At 47.1% G+C, this 18,387-nt stretch overlaps 1 protein-coding gene across 1 annotated transcript in view; it reads right to left on the reverse strand.

Moving 5' to 3' along the window:
• TrpA1 (Transient receptor potential cation channel A1) overlaps positions 1-18,387 on the reverse strand; it is a 150,961-nt gene that overhangs the window by 58,416 nt on the left and 74,158 nt on the right. The window contains exons 6-8 of the mRNA XM_050175210.3: positions 6,346-6,443; positions 5,557-5,793; positions 3,420-3,620 (exon numbers count right to left, since the gene is read on the reverse strand). Coding sequence (XP_050031167.1) covers positions 3,420-3,620; positions 5,557-5,793; positions 6,346-6,443 — 536 coding nt within the window. The remainder of the gene's footprint in view (positions 1-3,419; positions 3,621-5,556; positions 5,794-6,345; positions 6,444-18,387) is intronic.

An 18,387-nucleotide genomic window follows, 5' to 3' on the forward strand; every position in this document is an offset into this window, starting at 1 on the left:
TATCAGTCCCACCTTATCGCCCGTCGAACGCAGCAGCCTTCTTGAGCTCATCAATGAGTTTAAGAGCTGCTTCTCATCCACGTCACGAGTTAGCCAGACGCCGCTCACTAAGCACCGTATTGTCACCGAAGCCGACGCCAGACCAATTCGGCAGAATCCTTATCGTGTAGCACCGAAAGAGCGCGAGGCAATCCAGACACAAGTGAAGACGATGCTTGACGACGGCGTTATTCGGCCATCTAAGAGTCCTTGGGCATCGCCTGTCGTATTGGTGAAAAAGAAGGATGGTAGCCTGCGCTTCTGCGTCGACTACCGAAAACTCAACCTGATCACAAAGAAAGACGTTTATCCGCTACCGCGTATCGACGATTCACTGGACAGGCTGCGAAACGCACGTTACTTTTCGTCGATGGATTTGAAAAGCGGCTACTGGCAAATAGAAGTTGATGAGAGAGACCGTGAGAAAACCGCTTTTGTTACGCCCGACGGACTTTATGAATTTCAGGTGCTCCCCTTCGGTTTGTGTTCTGCGCCGGCAACGTTTCAACGACTAATGGACACTGTACTCTCAGGCCTCAAATGGCAAACCTGTCTGGTCTACCTCGACGACGTGATTGTTTTCTCCGTAACGTTCGAGGAACACTTACGGAGACTAAAGATGGTCTTCGAAGCAATACGCTCAGCTGGTCTATCTTTAAAACCTGAAAAGTGCCATTTTGGCTTTGAAGAACTTCAATTTCTCGGTCACGTTGTTAGTCGTGAAGGTGTCCGACCTGACCCTGATAAAATATCTGCCGTTGCTAATTTCCCAACGCCATCAGATAAGAAGGCCGTGCGACGTTTTCTGGGCCTTTGCGCCTACTACCGACGGTTTATTGCGGAATTTTCGCGCATCGCATGGCCATTGACCCAGAGAAGATGTCCCCTTTGTGTGGGGTGAAGACCAGCAACGGGCTTTTGATGACCTACGGCAACGGCTGCAGGCGCCTCCCGTCCTCGCACACTTTGATGAAGACGCTTCTACGATTCTTCATACCGACGCTAGTAATGTCGGCCTCGGCGCAGTGCTTGTACAGCGGCAGGATGGCACCGAAAGAGTGATTGCTTACGCCAGCAGGACGCTATCCAGGACGGAGGCTAACTACTCCACTACAGAAAAAGAATGTCTCGCTCTGGTGTGGGCCGTCCTGAAATTTCGGCCATATTTGTATGGTCGGAGTTTCACCGTTGTCAGTGATCATCATGCACTTTGCTGGCTGACTAATTTAAAAGATCCAGCTGGTCGGCTTGCGCGCTGGAGTCTTCGGCTCCAAGAGTTCGACTTCACGGTTGTGTACAAATCGGGGAAACGACACACCGACGCCGACTGCCTCTCTCGGTCTCCTGTTGAGACTGCAGTCCACGACGATGATGACGCGGGTTTTCTAGGCGTGCTAGATACTGTCGACGTTTCACGCCACCAACGCGAGGACGCAGAACTGGTTCCTCTTTTCAATTACTTAGAGGGAAAAACAAGCAGCGTGCCGAGGTTATTCGCGAGAGGGCTGCCTTCGTTTTGCTTACGCCACGACGTCCTCTATAAAAAGAACTTTTCACCTAATGGCAGCAGCTACCTACTCGTCATTCCCGCATCTCTTCGCGACGAAGTCCTACATGCCTGTCACAACGAGCCGACCGCTGGTCACTTGGGATACACCCGCACATTGGCAAGAATTAGGCTAAAGTACTATTGGCCAAGACTTGCGTCGATCGTTAAACGTTACACACAGACATGCCTAGATTGCCAGCGTCGCAAAGCCCTACCCGGCAAGCCAGCTGGACTGCTGCATCCTGTTCAGGTACCGCAAGCGCCGTTCGAACAAATTGGCATGGACCTTTTAGGTCCATTTCCACTGTCTACTGCCGGAAATAGATGGATAATCGTCGTCACTGATTATCTTACTCGATACGCCGAAACAGGTGCTATCCAACGTGGAACAGCAGCCGAAGCAGCGCGATTTTTCGTCGAAGCCGTCGTCCTAAGGCATGGCGCTCCCGCAGTGGTCATAACAGACAGAGGATCTGCGTTCACGGCTGCGCTTCTGGATACCGTGTTACGACTAAGTGGTACCACTCACCGAAAGACCACGGCTTATCATCCCCAAACCAATGGGCTGACAGAACGTATGAATAAGACACTGGCAGACATGATGAGTATGTACATCGACGTCGACCACAAGAACTGGGACGAGATTTTACCATACGTTACATTTGCGTATAACACGGCTCGCCAAGAGACAACACGCGTGACGCCTTTCAACCTCGTTTACGGACGCGAAGTGGCAACAATGTTGGACGCAATGCTGCCACACGAGTGCGGTGACGACGAGACTGGTGCCGAGGAGTTTACGCAACGCGCCGAGGAAGCCAGGCAGCTTGCGCGTTTGCGAATCCAAGAACGACAGGAATACGATGCCCGACACTACAATCTTCGGCACCGATCCGTCACATACAACGTCGGTGACCAGGTGTGGATCTGGACTCCGATTCGTCGGCGGGGGCTGTCTGAGAAGCTCCTGCGAAGATACTTCGGCCCGTACACAGTTCTGCGCCGCATCAGCGATGTGAATTATGAAGTTGTCCCCGACAGCCATAACTGCTCCAAACGCCGGCGGAATCTGCCCGAGGTTGTGCACGTGCTTCGTATGAAGCCCTACATTTCCTCGTGACCTCAACTTTGCACCGTCTGTGCACAGCCTTCGGTGGTTGGTGCATCGGGACGATGCCTTTTTTTTTTCAAAGGGGGGGCAAATGCCACATCCTATATGGTCGCCGCGGGTATGTGCCAGGCGATGAGAACGACGCTGAAGTGGCGCGCGGGTGGAAAAACAGAGACGACAACGACGTCGCGTTGACTGCTCTCATAAAAGTGCTTTTACACGTCCTCTACGCCGGCTATCCGTCTCCTAATAGGCTGCGACAATATCTTTTATTTCTGTATTGCTATCTCCTTCTTCCCGCAGGCTAGACAGGCGTTGTAGCCGTTTCTTCAATACTTGCCAGCCTGCTTTTCTCTTGTTTTCTTCTCTCTCAATATTACGTATATATGCATCATCATCATCATCATCATCATCATCATCGTCATCGTCGTCGTCATCAGCATCATCGTCGTCGTTGTCATCATCAGCATCAGCATCATCGTCGTCGACGACGACGATGACAATGACAATAACCATAATAATAACAATAATATTAATAATAACAACAACAATAACAACAATAATAATAATAACGACCTATCGCCATTTTCAGATCACTGGAAATTATCTCGTTTGCTTAGGTAAACGCCGGCGTCACAGTGGTTCCCAGCTCCCAGCGTTTCCACTCGCGGCCGTACAAACCGAATCCTACTGAAAGTGCTGCGACCGGCCGCCGCGTACCTCGTTGATCTCCCCGTGGAAGTCGTCCAGGAGCCCCCCGCTGAGTACGATGTGATGCAGCAGGTTGCGGCGCAGGTTGTCCTTGACGCTCAGGTCGGCGTCCAGCCTCAGCAGGGCGGTCACCGTCTTCCAGGCACCGCGGGCAGCCGCCAGCAGGATCACCGTGCGGCCTTCCTTGTCCGTGGCGTTCATGCTGGCACCCTGTTTTAAAGCACGCCGCGCGGATTGCGCGGGAGCGTGAACTCCGAGATGGGTCGCCGCCCGATCTCGGAAGTCGTGTGTGAGCCATAGAGTTTTCTATACAGGAAGATACTAGTGGAAAGTTTTGGGCGCCGCCGCTGTTCAGCTATCGCGGCAACTTCGACCTAGTGGACTTCAGACGCTCTGGTAACGTTATTTATTGCATCAAATCTTTTTAAATTTTCAAAAAAAAAATTGATTGTTTTCTAAGCCCACCAAGGCAATTAATCTTCTGGCATGTGCAGAGTGATTGTGAGGTGTTGCGTGTAAAATATAACATTTCGTTGAAATTTTATATTTCCAAAGCCATTTGAAGCCACAAGGACGAAATTTATCGAAAAACTTTTGACGTTATAAAGTACGACCTCGCTCGAGTCTGCAATTTTAAAAGAATTCCCGGCGGTAAATATTGCGAGAGACGGAAGTTCTGCTGTGACATTTCGCACCTGTTCGCATACAGCGTCGCTAGTTTGCGACAGCACTCATTCGCGCCAATTAATCTCACCGTTTGTAAGAGTTGCCACAACTCTGCCCTTTTGACAATATGGATAGGCTGACACGACATTCCCGCGCTACACTCCAGAACGTGGTTAGGCTAGTCGAGAACCCCGACGGAGCTTTTTTTTTTTTTTTTGCAGGACTCGAAGCCAGAGCTTGTTATCCGACGGTGAAGCCTCCTCCTATCGCCGTAATTCCATCACACGAAACTCTTCTCAAGCGATTGCACATTTACCTATCACTGGCAGCGAGCTTTCCCGCGTGCCACCTGTTTTATTATGCCAACATAAGTGCCGCGTGCTTTCTTTTTTTTTTTTCATGACGTAGTTGTGACGTCGACGTAACGGGCTCATGCCATTGGACCGCAGCTGTTACTGAGCGCCCTAACTAATTCGGAGAGGGTCGAAAGCTACATACACTCTAAGAACGTTTACACCCTTAAGGGAGTTTTCTTGTCGCACTGGCAGCACCTTTACAGTTAGGGCCATACAAAAAATTTATGGAGGAGGACAACGGAGCTCTAACTAGACGTGCAATGACAAAAGAAGTAGTTGAAAATTATGTAATCATCCCGACAGCCTTGGGCGCACAGAAATATCCGACAGAGAGCCTAATATGTCTCCCTGTGAAATTTTCTTGTATACTTCCGTGGGCCCAAGGCTGTCAGAATGATTAGATAGTTTTCAACTACGTCTTTTGTCATCGCACGTCTAGTTAGAGCTCCGTTGCTGGGCTCTGTAAATTTTGGTAATGCCCTAACGGTAAGGGTGTTACCAGTGCGACAAGAAAACACCCGTAAGGGTGTAAAATGTTTTCAGTGTACACTTTAAGAAAGGTTTATACCCTTTGGAGTGTATATTTGCCACACAACAATAATCGTCATCTGTCTTGCCCGCATTTCCTTTCTTGAAAACGCTGGGCTCGTTACTTTCCTGTCGGGAATGCTATGTCATGCTGATAACGCGCATGTCGTTCGTTACTCGAAAGTAACGGGCTCGCCGCGTTATAGAAAGGAAATGCGGATAAGACAGATGACGATAAGACAGATGACACCCTTTGAGTCGTACCTTGTCACACAACAATAAACGTCATCTGCCTTGTCCGAATTTCCTTTCTTTAACGCTGCGAGCCCGGTACTTCCCAGTAACGAATGGCGTGCGTGTTATCAGCATGACATAGCATTGCCGACAGGGAAGTAGCGGGCGCGGTGTTTTCAAGAAAGGAAACGCAAGCGTGGCAGACGACGGTTATCGTTGTGCGGCAGATACACACCCCAAAGGGTGTAAGCTTTTTTTTTTTTTTTTTGGAGTGTACCCAAAGTCCTGCTTCAGTGCACACAAAGTCTGGGCTTGGTCGGGATCGTTAGCTTGGAATACGCGTAAGGGGGAGCAGCTCGCACCTCGGAGACGAGGTACTCGACGAGCTCGACGTGGTCGAACATGGCGGCGCAGTGGAGTGGCGTCATCTGTTGGGCGTCGCTGCAGGTGAGGCAGTGCACCCGCTGGTCCGGCTGCCGGGAGAACATGAGTCGCACGATGTCCATGGCGCCCTGGGCGCACGCCAGGTGCACGGGCGTCGACAGGTCGTGCTGTTGGGTGCTGATCAGCGCGCCGCTCTCGAGGCACAGCTGAACCGCCTGCGATCACGACGCCACGCGTCCCAAAAAAAAAAACGTGACGCGGTTTATAATAATAATAATAATAATATTGATAAGAATAATAATAATGAAAACAGCCAGCAGGATTTAGAATCCCCCGCCTGCAAGCGATAAACCCCAGCAAATATTCAGAATCGCGTGTGTCAGCTGTTGTAACGTGTCACTCGTTTTATGTCAGTGATTGACTGACCGTCTGCGCGTCTTTGTGCGACCCTAATGCCAATTTTCTTATAGCTAGTTTTTTTGGCTAGGCATTGATGGCCTACTTCAAAGGTGAGCTTCCTACAGCCTTCGAGCTTTAAATTTTCTGTTTCTCTTTTAATTGCAATAATCCGCATCAAATGCAGTGCATTGAATGGCGATAAAGTCAATTTGTCAGTTTCCACGTACTTAGACAGAAGTATTTAAACTAAAGCTCTGTCCATAAGTATCAGATGACCTTTTATTTGATGGCCAAGAAGACGAAAGACCTATGGAAGATTATTTGTTATTCTGTACACTTGTGGGGCATCTGAGTTATTTTATACCCACTTTTATGTCTCCGGCGTGGACGGCAGAGTGGAGAGGCACGTTCCCATCGGCGTCGTAGAGCTTCATCATCTCAGCTCGCGAGTAGCCGCTGGACTCTCCTGCGGAGAAATGGCCGCGCGTGAGAAGCGAATGACATAATAATCGCGCTTTCGTCGTGCGTAAACGAAATACAATAGCCGTAGCGTGGAGCACTTACGCAGCATGTGGTGCCAACGTACTGTTTTATCTATTTATCTAAATATATCTAAAAGATCAAAAATTTATCTATTTTTGATCTTTTAAAGTAGTAATATAATTTGGGTTTTGTTTAGACGATACTGCAAGCCCTTATTTGAGGCTGACGCAGGAAAGAAAAACCAATGTTTAGAGTACATGACAATATAATAGACGCACTGCACGAAGTGTTCACAATAAATGATGCTCTACAAGTATAGTTTTATTGGCTAGGTACAATATAGTACAGGTAACAGAATAAAAATGGCATAACAATAGAGTGAAACACCAGTGGTAACGCAGCATTTTTCGATTGAGTGCAGAGGTTTACCATATCCGAACATGCTGTGAGGCCGATAATTCCAGGCGGAGATTTTTCGGGAGAACAACGTGCGTTTCAAGGTATTATTACGCGCAAACAGAGATGCCATTTTATATGGATGATAGCGACTTGTCTCGTGAATGAAGGCTGTAGATAAGCGGTAGGCTTGCACTTAAAATTATGATTGCTCAATTTCTGCAGGAATATAATTCTAGCGAGCTTTCAGCGCTACTGTAAAGTAATGATATCGTTTGTTTTCGTTACTTTTGTCGGGTATGCCTGTTAATAAAATTCCCAGTCCCACGTCATGGGTAAATTAGCGCGCGGTATAACTCGAAGCCAACCACGAAGCTTATCTAACGAGAAAGAAAGGAAAAATAGGCAAGCTTCAGCGAATCCTCCGGCCCAAACTCATATACTGCAACATGCAGCAGGCTGTTGCAGCAGACACCACTATTCTAGTCACTCGATATAATGGTGAAGGCTAGTCCTTGTCACATAATAGTAAACATATCATGAAAAGTATTGTTAGGCAAGGCGAAACGTCACAGGTTCAAAGTATCTAGGGCGGAGTTAGGTGAAGACAGAAACTCAAATCTGCGCACAGTCTTAGACACACTGGAACACGAACATACAGAAGGTGAGGACAAGTTGGGCCACCCACGTACTGAGTACCGATATATGTGCGAATGCTTATCGTAATTTCAGTAGCCGCATCCCCAGTTAGGCTAGACGTGATGCGAAGCATTGAGGTTTGGTTAGAAGAAGGGTTTTCACGAATCGTGTTATTTTCATTAGCAAAGCGGCGACGGCAGTTGTAACGCGTGCACGAACTGCTGGTCTGTGCAATGGGGGAATGACGCAGTGCTTGTTGAACAATCTTGTTGAAGAATGTTAGAGAATGTTTCATTACACTGGAGCCACTTCGTTTGCTTCACTTAGGAGACGTAGCGTTCACGCCCGGCGATCCGTTTTCGCTTCAGTGGCACCTGGTGTGCGACTCCTGTGGGTGCTCGGAAACCATCGAGCACCTATTGTGTACCACCCCTCGCTACGACGTACAACGCCTCTCACTGCGGACAACCTTAAACCGACTGGACTCAAGACCGTTCTCGGAGTCAAAGATACTCGGACCGTCGCCACACGCGTCACAGGCACGAAAAGCGATTCGTGCACTAGTGCAGTACTTGAAGTGCACCGGCTTAAGAGAGCGTTTATAGTGTGCCTATGCATCCTCCCACATGCACTCACTGAGTGCTTACTATCCCTCCCCTTTTCCTCTTTCTATTCCCCCTTTACCCCGCCCCCAGTGTAGGATAGCAAACCGGGTGCTCGTCTGGTTGACCTCCCTGCCTTTCCTGTCTCTCTCTCTCTCTTCCCCTCTCTCTCATTCTCTCTCTCTTTCTCTCTCTCTCTCTCTTTATCTATCTCTCTCTCTTTCTCTCTTCCTCTCTCTCTTTCTCTCTCTCTTTCTCTCTCTCTCCCTTCCTCTCTCTCTCTCTTCCTCTCTCTTCCTCTCTCTCTACCTCTCTCTTCCTCTCTCTCTCTCTCTCTTTCTCTCTCTCTCTTCCTCTCTCTCTCTATCTCTCTCTCTCTCTCTCAGTGGCACAGCGCGGGCTGCAGGCGTCTGAGCCACACAATGACGACGAGCTCCTGTCTGCGCACTTACGCTAACTTTCGGCGAACCCGGTGGGGGGTGACAAACTTCTAGACGCGAGTCGTTTTGGCCAGAAACGGTCCTGCACAGGGACGTGAAGTCTCTACGCAGCTATCGGGGCTCGCTGAAGAGGGAAGGAGCGAGCCACTCTTTTTACAGATAGCTCTGACGTCAAGGCGCCTAGCGTCAATTGTCACTTAGATCGGTAGAAGCTTAGGGCTAACCTCAACGTCAACACTCGGCACTTGCGAAAGAAAAAAGAAAGAAGAAAAAACGTGGCGCTCTTCTGGGAAGCCGACTGCGGATGTGTCAAGCGATGGATAAGTGATTGCGCCCTGTTTTACCGGCAGTTCGGACACTATCTTCGCGCTTGATGACTTTAGCTGTTTCGCGAAAGTAGTCGCACAGAAGATGGCAGGAAAAACTGGGTGGCACTCAAGAAGGATGCTTTGCATTAAATACAACTTTTCTCGCGATGCACACGGCGTTGCCTTCGTCCGTTACAGTACTGTGGGCCGCGATCTACGAAATACAAGCACACATGCTGCCATACTCACGGTCGACCTGCTGCGAGAAACCGTGCACAAATTTCCAAGCGCCGGAATTGACTTAGCTAGCGGATTGTTAAGCTAACGACTAGCTAAGCTAATGCTCGGTTAAGCTGAAGCTAGGCTAAACTAACCTGTTAGTTGAGCTCAGCTAAGCCAAGCGCCAAAGCTAACCACTTAACAAGTGGTTAACAAAGTTAGCGCGCACAGCACGCAGCTGCATGTTGACATAGAAGCATAATTTGGACCTGCATTGCAGGTTGCAGGAAAAGATTAGTTTTTATTTGCCATGTGGTCAAGGTGAAGGTGAAAATGAAATCTGACCTGACAAGCACGCCATAATCGTAATGACTTGGCAGTGATGACGTGGAAGCTGTTTTTCTTTATTATATGGTATTTAGGAAATCTTGTCGCCTTTAATTGGCGCCGGCTGCTCCTTTTCATATAGGGATAAAAAACGAGTATATCGTAAGAAAAATAGTGAAATGATAAAAACACTCATTCCGGCAACATAAGTACACTAATGTCACACTATAACTGAAAGACAACTCGAAATTATAAAAACACAAAGAAGTTGTAAAGACGTACCCATTTACAAGAGCACGGACACAGCAATTACAGTGTCATGTTTCTAACCCCTTACGCAGTGAAATTGATCCTGTATAGCAATCGGCTATGCGTGGTCTTGGTCACGACGTTTTCCGGCCGAAAATACGGTATGCTGTCAGAAGTGTTGAAGACTCGACGTGTGTGACGAACTTGGTCAGGCACGCGCAGTGGAATTTCCACAGCGTTACAATAGTTCGTCAGAGACGATTATAAATAGGAAACATTTCAGTATGCGAATTCGAAACTCCACAAGTGACAGGGGAATTCCAACGGACCGCCGTGCCATAGGTTCGAGCACGTGCTCGCTGGTTTTATTTACTTTTGACGATACACAACAACGAAGTCTGGTCTCCTAAAAACATAGATGGCGACCAAGCAAGTGGAGCAAGATGATCGCGAATATTAAGCGTGGACCGCCTGAACAAGAAAGTGCACAGTCGTGTGCGATATCGACTTTAGCAGAAGGACAGAGGATACGACATCAGACGCTAGGGCGGTGCTGGCGCGTGAACCTAACAGATGGCGACATCGGATGTCTCTCACGTTCACGGTTCTGACCGCTACTGACCGTTTCGAGCCACACAACTGACCTAGCTTGCTGGTGAAGCAGCGCACGGACACGGACACGGTGAAGACGCACAAGAAAAGACGACACTCGCTGCTTTTCTTGTGTGTCTTCACCATGTCCGTGTCAGTGCGCTGCTTCACCAGCAAGGTATGATGATTAAACACCAACTAGCCCAACTTTCCACATTACTGACCTAACTGTTTAAAAAGGCCCCCTTAGCAAGATATGTGCTCTGAAGGAACGCAGCCTGTCGTCCGTAGTTCCGTAATGCACTTTTTCGAAATGCGGACCATGGTACTAGGTACTCGAAACGCACTTCGAATAAATACAACGCGCCACGCAAGGTTAGTGGCTATGGCATAGTGCTGCTGATCTCGAGGTTGCCCGTTCCATCCGGCAGCGGTTGCCGCATATCGATAAAGCAAAAGGCAAAAAAAAAAGGAAACGCTGGTGCGCTAAGATTTAGGTGAACGTTAGAAAATGCAGGGTGGTCAAAATTAATGCGCATTCTAGAGCTACTGCTTGCTTCGTAGCCAAATCGTGGTTTTAGCCCGCCAAAACTTTGAATTTTTTTTTTCCACCAAATACAGTGCTTGCTTCCCGAAACGAGTTTCTATTTCTTTTGGCGGATTTAACGGTGTCACCGTATCACTTTTAATACCACTAACAACACTGGGCGCACCAGCAGGAAGATAATCGAGCACACCGCCAATAACGCGATAACTAAGAAACGCAAAATTTAGGTGGAATGTTACGAAATGGCCATCGTATGACTACTCCATTGTTATCGAACCTCGCTGATCTTTTGCTTCTATGTATTCACGAGTTCTAGCAATCTAAGCACAAGCTTTTTACAACAGCCAGTACTCTGTATTTATTATTATTCTCGTTAATTCGCCCTCGTGTCGACAGCGTTAGTTATTGAACTACAGTGTAATCAGTTACAGTATACGTAGTATGTACGCCGAGCATAATGTTTGCCATCGAAGTTCTACGTCGCTTTCAATGAAAATGATGGAAAAGCGATTCCCCGAAACAGAGCCTCAGGCGTACAGGTTTAACAGCGGACTGTGTTGCGTCTCTAATTTCCATAATGCCTGTTGACAGTGGCGTTCAATTGAACCAATCACAATGGCCTTAATGTCGCAGGATTGCATGCATTACAAGGGGTCGAGTGCGCAGGCGGGTCCGCGTTCCCGCCCGCTAGAGTCATTCTATCCGTTCAATGTTGGGGCTTGACATACAAATTATATGCGAAAACACTACTTGATGTAGTGAAACTTCGGAAAACGCAAATTCAAAGGAAAAAAAAAAACACACGCACGTTAGAACCTATTAAAAATTTATGCAGATCCAACGCACATGTGAGGATCTAGGCAAGTCGAAGCTTTCCTGAAGCGGTTAACGAAATGCTAATAAACTAAACGTGACACTTACAACTGTCTCTATATTGTCATTCTACGCAAGGCGTGATCTCCCGCAACTTTTTGTTTTTGTTTTGTTTTGTGCAGCCCCACAGGTCTCTACTTTAATGTCATTCAGTGTTTATCTATATGGAATGCACAACTCGCAAGAGACTTAGATGGAGTAGTCGGTCGATGGCTTGATAGAATATGGTTATAACGGCGCGTTAATCTTTCTGTGTCCCGTGCTCAAGAGTGCCGTTATAACCATTTTCTATCAAGCCAGCCACTCACGAGCTATGGCTGAAATACCTACAGCAGTTCATGTGAATACACACTGTGAGACGTTAGTGACGTCACACAGTGACGTCACAAGGCGTTAGGCTTGCGAGAACTGTCTGAGGGCCGCTTTGCGTTGCCACGAAAGGAATGTGCATGTGATAAAAAGCATCCGGTGCTCTTGTGTCGGAACACAAAAGACTCAATCCCACCTACGCGTTCGCATTTTTTTTTTCAGATTATTTGTGCGAGTGCTTTGGGCAGACAGCAACAGAAGCACCCAAAAGCTACACGGTCAACGCGGTCAGGTAGGGTTTTGCCTAGACTGCGTCGCCTTAAAACGAGTAGCACAGGAGTGCTGTTATACACCAACGATTCTCTTTAAACGGTCGAAACTCTGACGGAGAACGCCGTATTACAGCGGCTACTGCTATAGTTTCTTCGAAAGAGTATGCGATAGAATGTGTCGGTTGGATACGCAGACCTCTTGTATGAAATAGTAAACATTGGGGTGCTCTGGTTTGCTGATAGTTTTAGCTTCTTGTGTTGCACCCGCAGGCTCGAAGTTTATTATTCCTCGATACACGTGCGGCAGATCCGAAGTTAACAAGGCTCTGGGCATCGTGTGTCATAATGAGCTACTTTGCATTGAAGCATCCATAGAGGGGGACCTTCGTGGTGCGACATATCTCTTAGCAGTTTACTTGGTCCTTAGAAGGCACCCCTGAAAGTCAACAAGGCAACGTTTTTGTTTCGACCTTGAAGCGCAGCCTGAAACAAGTGAAATGCGCCGCATCGCTGATTTCTCGTCATTCTGTGCATAATGGCGGCAAGGTTCACCCATGCTGGAGTGTTGGCACACTCCGTTCGTATTATGTAAATCTACGTTGCTCACAGTGAAAGAAATGAAGTGCTCGAATTGCGATGGACCCCACGAGGCCAATTCCAAGGACTGTCCTAAACAAAAAAAGGAGAAAAAAGTACTGAACAAAATGAGCAAGACAAGTGTGTCCCACAAGGAGGCGGCAGCGTTAGTGCAACAGCGGAGGAGACCAACGCGTCATCGGCGTGGGCAAGCTGTAGGTTCAAACGAGAGCTCCCTGGCTCCAATTCCGCAAGTCCAGGAGAAGGTAGTTGAATTGGCATCGATAAATTTCTCTAAACCATTGCTTCAAGCCAGCTGCACAAGCCCGGAATCGAATGTATGGCCCCGCTTGCCGCCGCGCACACGGGCCTTAGAGTGTCAGTGCGAGCAAGGACAGTGGAATCAGATGGCACCATCGGACTCTGTAATCAAAACCATGCTGCGACAAATAATCGCCGCCCTGCAGCTGCTACTGTCCGCTTTAAATACACCAGTGGCGCTAACAGCGGTTAAAATTATGAACGCTATAGACAGTCTCCTGGCTACATTGCAGTAACTTATAACTTTGTTCGCTAAGATGACTGTGCTGTGGTGTGAAGTGCACACGTACACAATGCACAGATACAGTATGATGTGCAGCCCTCATCGTATTTGCCGTACCACCACCCTCTTTCCTCTTCTCATCCCACCTCTGTTATTCCCCAAACCCCTTCCCCAGCGTGGAGTAGCAGGCTAGAGGCACTTCACTCAGGCCGACCTCTCCACCTTTCTGCCATTAAACATTATCTCTTCTCTTCTTACGTTGCTTCCGTGCGTATGAATTCCCTTAGCACACAATGCTTTGCTAGTTTAGGACGTTTAAACCACATAATCAATAATTTAGAATGTATCCCAGCATTGAAATTCTAATTCTTGGGGATTTTAGCGCTAAAATAACGATATGATTATGACGCATGCCGGATAAAATTTTGACTACCCGGGGTTCTTTAAACGTGCAGCCAACCATAATCGGAATCAGAATCAGAATTTATTGTTAGAAGTTGGGTCACATTACAAGTATTTAGTATGCAGCAGGAGGTCACCGGTCATGGTAAACGGGCGTTTTGTCTTTTTTTTGTCTTAGAAATGCAGCCGCCGTGGCCAGAATTTGATCCCGCGCCCTCTGGCTTATCCGCGCAACGCCGTAGCGACTACGTCACCACGATGCGCAATCCCAAATACGAGTGCGTAAGGTTCGGTCAACACCCACCACGATGGCGCAGCGCCTTGGCGTTTTGGTGCTGAGCTAGACGTCTACGATTTAACTCGCAGCCGTGGTGGACTGAATATTTTTTCCAAGCTGGATGCAAGGAGGCTTGGTACCTCTTAGGCCGCCTCAGCTACTCCTCATCTATTATTTATTAGACAAGCTAAGAAAAAAAAAAGCACCTTGTATTTTAAACGTAAGCCTCTATCACGTTGCAGTGTCGGCGAAGCTAAATCCAATCACTTCTCTGAAAAGCGGTGGCTCGGCACATACAATAATCCCCATCATAGTGCACGTGCTTACGCTGACTAGCACGATGAATAAAAGGATATGTACAGATTGGCTCTCGCGGGGAAAAAAAGGAAGACTGAAAGCTAGCTTTGGCTCTTTACAATGTCGGGGCAGCCATGTCCATTCACTTCTCTGGAAGCAGTGGTTTGGTGCATACCTTACTCCCCGTGATATCCCACGTGCTGATTCTGAATTACGTCATGAATAAAGGAATATGCGTAAACTCACTTTCGTGGAAAAATAAAGATGTACGCTTATAGTCCGTTACAATGTTGGCGTAGGCAGGTGTAATCACGGTTTACAAAACTTGTTGCTGAGCTAGTTGGTTCATCACTTCAAAAGAAAAGTTACGGCGCTAAGCAGACGACGACCAAATGAGACACAAGCGCCCGTATACATGTCGTTTGCGTTTCACTTCGTCCTCACCTGCTTAGTGCCGTAACCTTTGTTTTTAGGTGTAATCAATTAATTTGAAAGTGCTTTCTTTGGCCACGACTTGTGGGCACGACCCCTTTCGTCGCAGCCTCGGCTGTGCAAGGCCTCGAGGACGAAGTCCGAACACCGCGAACGGAATGAAAAGCTATCTTTGATGGTCAATAAGCCCGCTTCTTTTGGACGCATTGAATGATTTTTGTTTTCCGTAAAGCTTTCTGAAATAGTGTATTTAAGCACCAAATGCATCTCTCGACTTCGACACAAGGTGCTGCGTGGCCCCTTAGACAAAAGCTTTCTCCGCACTTGATGGCAATGTAACTTCGTAATCTTGTTCTGTATATTTGTATAATTTTCTAAATTTGTCGGTTGTAACACGCCTGCCGTTTTGCAAGCCTACTATTGCAAGCCTCCCCTATGCACTAACTCTTGATGATGGTAGATGGTGTTTTATGGTGCAAGGGCCAGTTATATCTGAAGAGTGCCTGCGATCACCCTTCCTGTAGGCCGGATATGTTGAAATGAGTAATCAATAATAAAATCTCGAACACGCACTTTTTCATGCCGAAAAAGAATTGCGCGCAGCTCCACTACTTATTGGCTTGCCCTTTGTTCTGTAGGCAGGTACCAGTTTCCATACCGGTGGCAGTTTACACAAAAAAAAAGAAAAGAAAAAAGAGAGAGAGAAAGAGAGAGAGAGAGAGAGAAGAAATCAACACAAAAGTTCCAGATAAGCGTTATTTGCGTGTCGTCGCTCATAAGAGCCCTTTCGAATGCCGTGACACGGTTCATTGTCGCGAATTTTATCGTACGCGGCCAAACAATTGCTCTTATATTTCTCAGACTTAGATCCTTCCACCCACCGAGAGTCGTAAAGCCGCACGCGCCAATGCTGCGCCAATAAAACTGTCGCATCGATAAAGCGAACCAGAATGCCTACAGAGTGAGAAGCTACAAAACCTCGGATCATGGCGTTACTGCTCTTTTCGAATTTCGCTGTAGCGCAAAGAAAACAAAAGGGGAGGGGGGGATACCAAACGCACCGGAACAGGCATGCTACTCGCAAACCATTAATGGTCAAGCGGCGTTAGAGAAACAAATCAGAAAAGTAATGGGTGTACTTGCACACAGAAAGCGGGGCGTGAGCGGTGTTGCTCGTGCCATGAGAAACCTCCTGATTTTGTACGCGTGGACTGCTTCCAAATTGTTTTGGTCGTCCGCGCAGCTTTTACGGCTTCGGTAAATGGCTACAGCTCCGTTTATCACAGGCCACGCGCATTGCAACGTTACAGAACTTGTGAACAAGTACGCTCCTGAAGCCCACGAACTTCGCGCGGTGAGCGCTAGGCGTGCACGGTAGGTCCCTTGAACTATCTAGAAAATCATTCGTGCGGAATCATTTTTTTTCTTTCGTTGGTGTGTCTTGCTTTCCTTTGTCTAATGTGAATGCAAAAATTGAGTTGCAAAGCATTCAATATCGAATTACGCAAACAGCATAGTGTCAGGAAGTTTGCTAATTTGGCGGCTTAATGACTAAAGCATTTGAAAATAAAGGTTTGAGTATACCTGGTGATCATTTCTAAGTTTTTACGGAATTTTATGTTGCCTGCGGCGGATTGCCTAATCCGTGCCCTTGAGCCGCATTGTTCGAAGAGGCGGACATTACTGGCACGAGAAATCGAAAGACATATTCTACTAATTACCTTGTTATTTATTTACTTTAGAGCACGTGTGACAATTTACCAATTCTAGCCGGTGAGTTTCCAAGATGGATCCACTTGAAATGAATTTACAGGGTGACATCACTTTCTAGATTTTATTTTCCCATGTGCGGGGTGAACTACATGGGCGTTCCAGTTACTTTTGTGCTTGAATGGAGAAAAGAGCCTTTTATTTAAAAAAAGAAAAGTAAGTGGAACAACAGTGCATTTTTACGACGACTTTGACTCCGCATATCTCCAAACTGGTGTCATTCTGGAAATTCATTCTCGATCGATACGCCTTGCAAGCTCACCGGCTACAATTTGTAAATTACAATATGTGCTGTAAGGTAATCAATTTCGAAGGTAATTAGTGAATTGTTACTTAGTTGAATACGTGTTTTGTCTTCTCGTGTGAGTTATGGCCGCTTCTGTGAGCAATCTAGCTCTAGGACCAGGATTATGTTATGCAACAGGTGCTTTTTAAAAATTCTGTAAAACTTAAAAATGATCACCCTGCATATATTCCCTAAAACGCCTAAATATGCTTATTCGCTAATTAAAGCTATAGACAATACGAGTTACCGAATAATGGTTGGATTATATTTTCTTTTTTTTCCTAAGTTTTTTTCAGGCATGGGCCAACGGGGAAGAAAGAGGAAAGGGAGCCTTCTCTGCACTTTAGGATCATTTTCCGTCCGCTATGAAAAGTCCAGACAACCTGAACGCAAACCACTTGTCTAAAAGAAACTAAAAGCTGAAGCACTGTTCCTAATATATTTGATTATGTTTGTTTCCGATTCGTAGAGCACGATAGATGTGTCGCTAATACAATTTGAACCTTTCTTTTTTATATATTAGGCTTCCATTAGTTCACGTGCTGTTTGGTTTCTACTTCTGCCAAGAATCCTACTCTCAGAAAAACGTGGTTTGCACATGCAGACCTTGCAGTGCGCTGGCAAATGTGCCACGCCATCTTTCATTAGATTTAGTTCTTGGCCCCTGGCTCGTTCATTTATGCAGCGTCTAGTCTGTCCTATGTAAGGCTTGCCGCACTCAAGGGGAATTTCATACACCACGCCCGTAGCGCAACTCCCGCAGGACGTGCCATGTTTCTTGCCACAGCCTTGCGAACCGGTCGCTTCTCGAGTGCTTCTCGAACAGAGTCGGCCCATGTTGACGAGGGCAGAAAAAGCAATGGGTACGCCATACCGGCCTGCCGCCCGTGTTGCCTTTATGTGCCTTAGTTTTGTGTATGTTTTAACTTGCGGCAAAAACATATCTTTTAGCAAGCACCGACTGGGCCAACAAGCAGTTTTGTTGCAACATGTTGCTTAAAGCGTTGGGCATCAATCTTGCCATGCCGAATACGCCAGCTTTTGCCAGATCAACAAAGTTTAGCATCATTGGGTTAGGTTCGTTCTCGTTAAGCAGACAGCCTGGCAAAGCCGAGTCATGAAACTTAATACTGCTCTTAGGAATAGCTGAGTTATCCTTCTTCGAGCGAGAGAGTCACCGTGTCAGTGAACTGCCTCTCCTGAGATAGAATATCCTCCTCGACATACCTTCCAAAAGCGTCATTGCACCCACAATAGCAAGCTACAATTAGTTTTAGTGGTCATTGGTGACACCTCTTCTCTGAAGCCCATCTTGTGTCATCCATACCTCAAGGAAGTGTGCACATCATGCCTTTTACTTGCGCGTATACTTATTCTTCGCAGTGGTTTGTGTATGCTTGTCGAAACCTTTTCTAGGTCGTGTCTAACAATTATCGCTAAATACAAAATAGCGGAGGCAGAAAGAGACTCACAGGTATCCGCACAAATCTAGCAGCCAACATCCACCATTCGATGAATGAATGCAAGATGGCGCCACAATAGCGCTCCGCAGCAAACACAGCGGCTACAGA

The sequence above is a fragment of the Dermacentor andersoni genome, chromosome 9 (assembly GCF_023375885.2).
Source record: "Dermacentor andersoni chromosome 9, qqDerAnde1_hic_scaffold, whole genome shotgun sequence".
NCBI lineage: Eukaryota > Metazoa > Arthropoda > Arachnida > Ixodida > Ixodidae > Dermacentor > Dermacentor andersoni.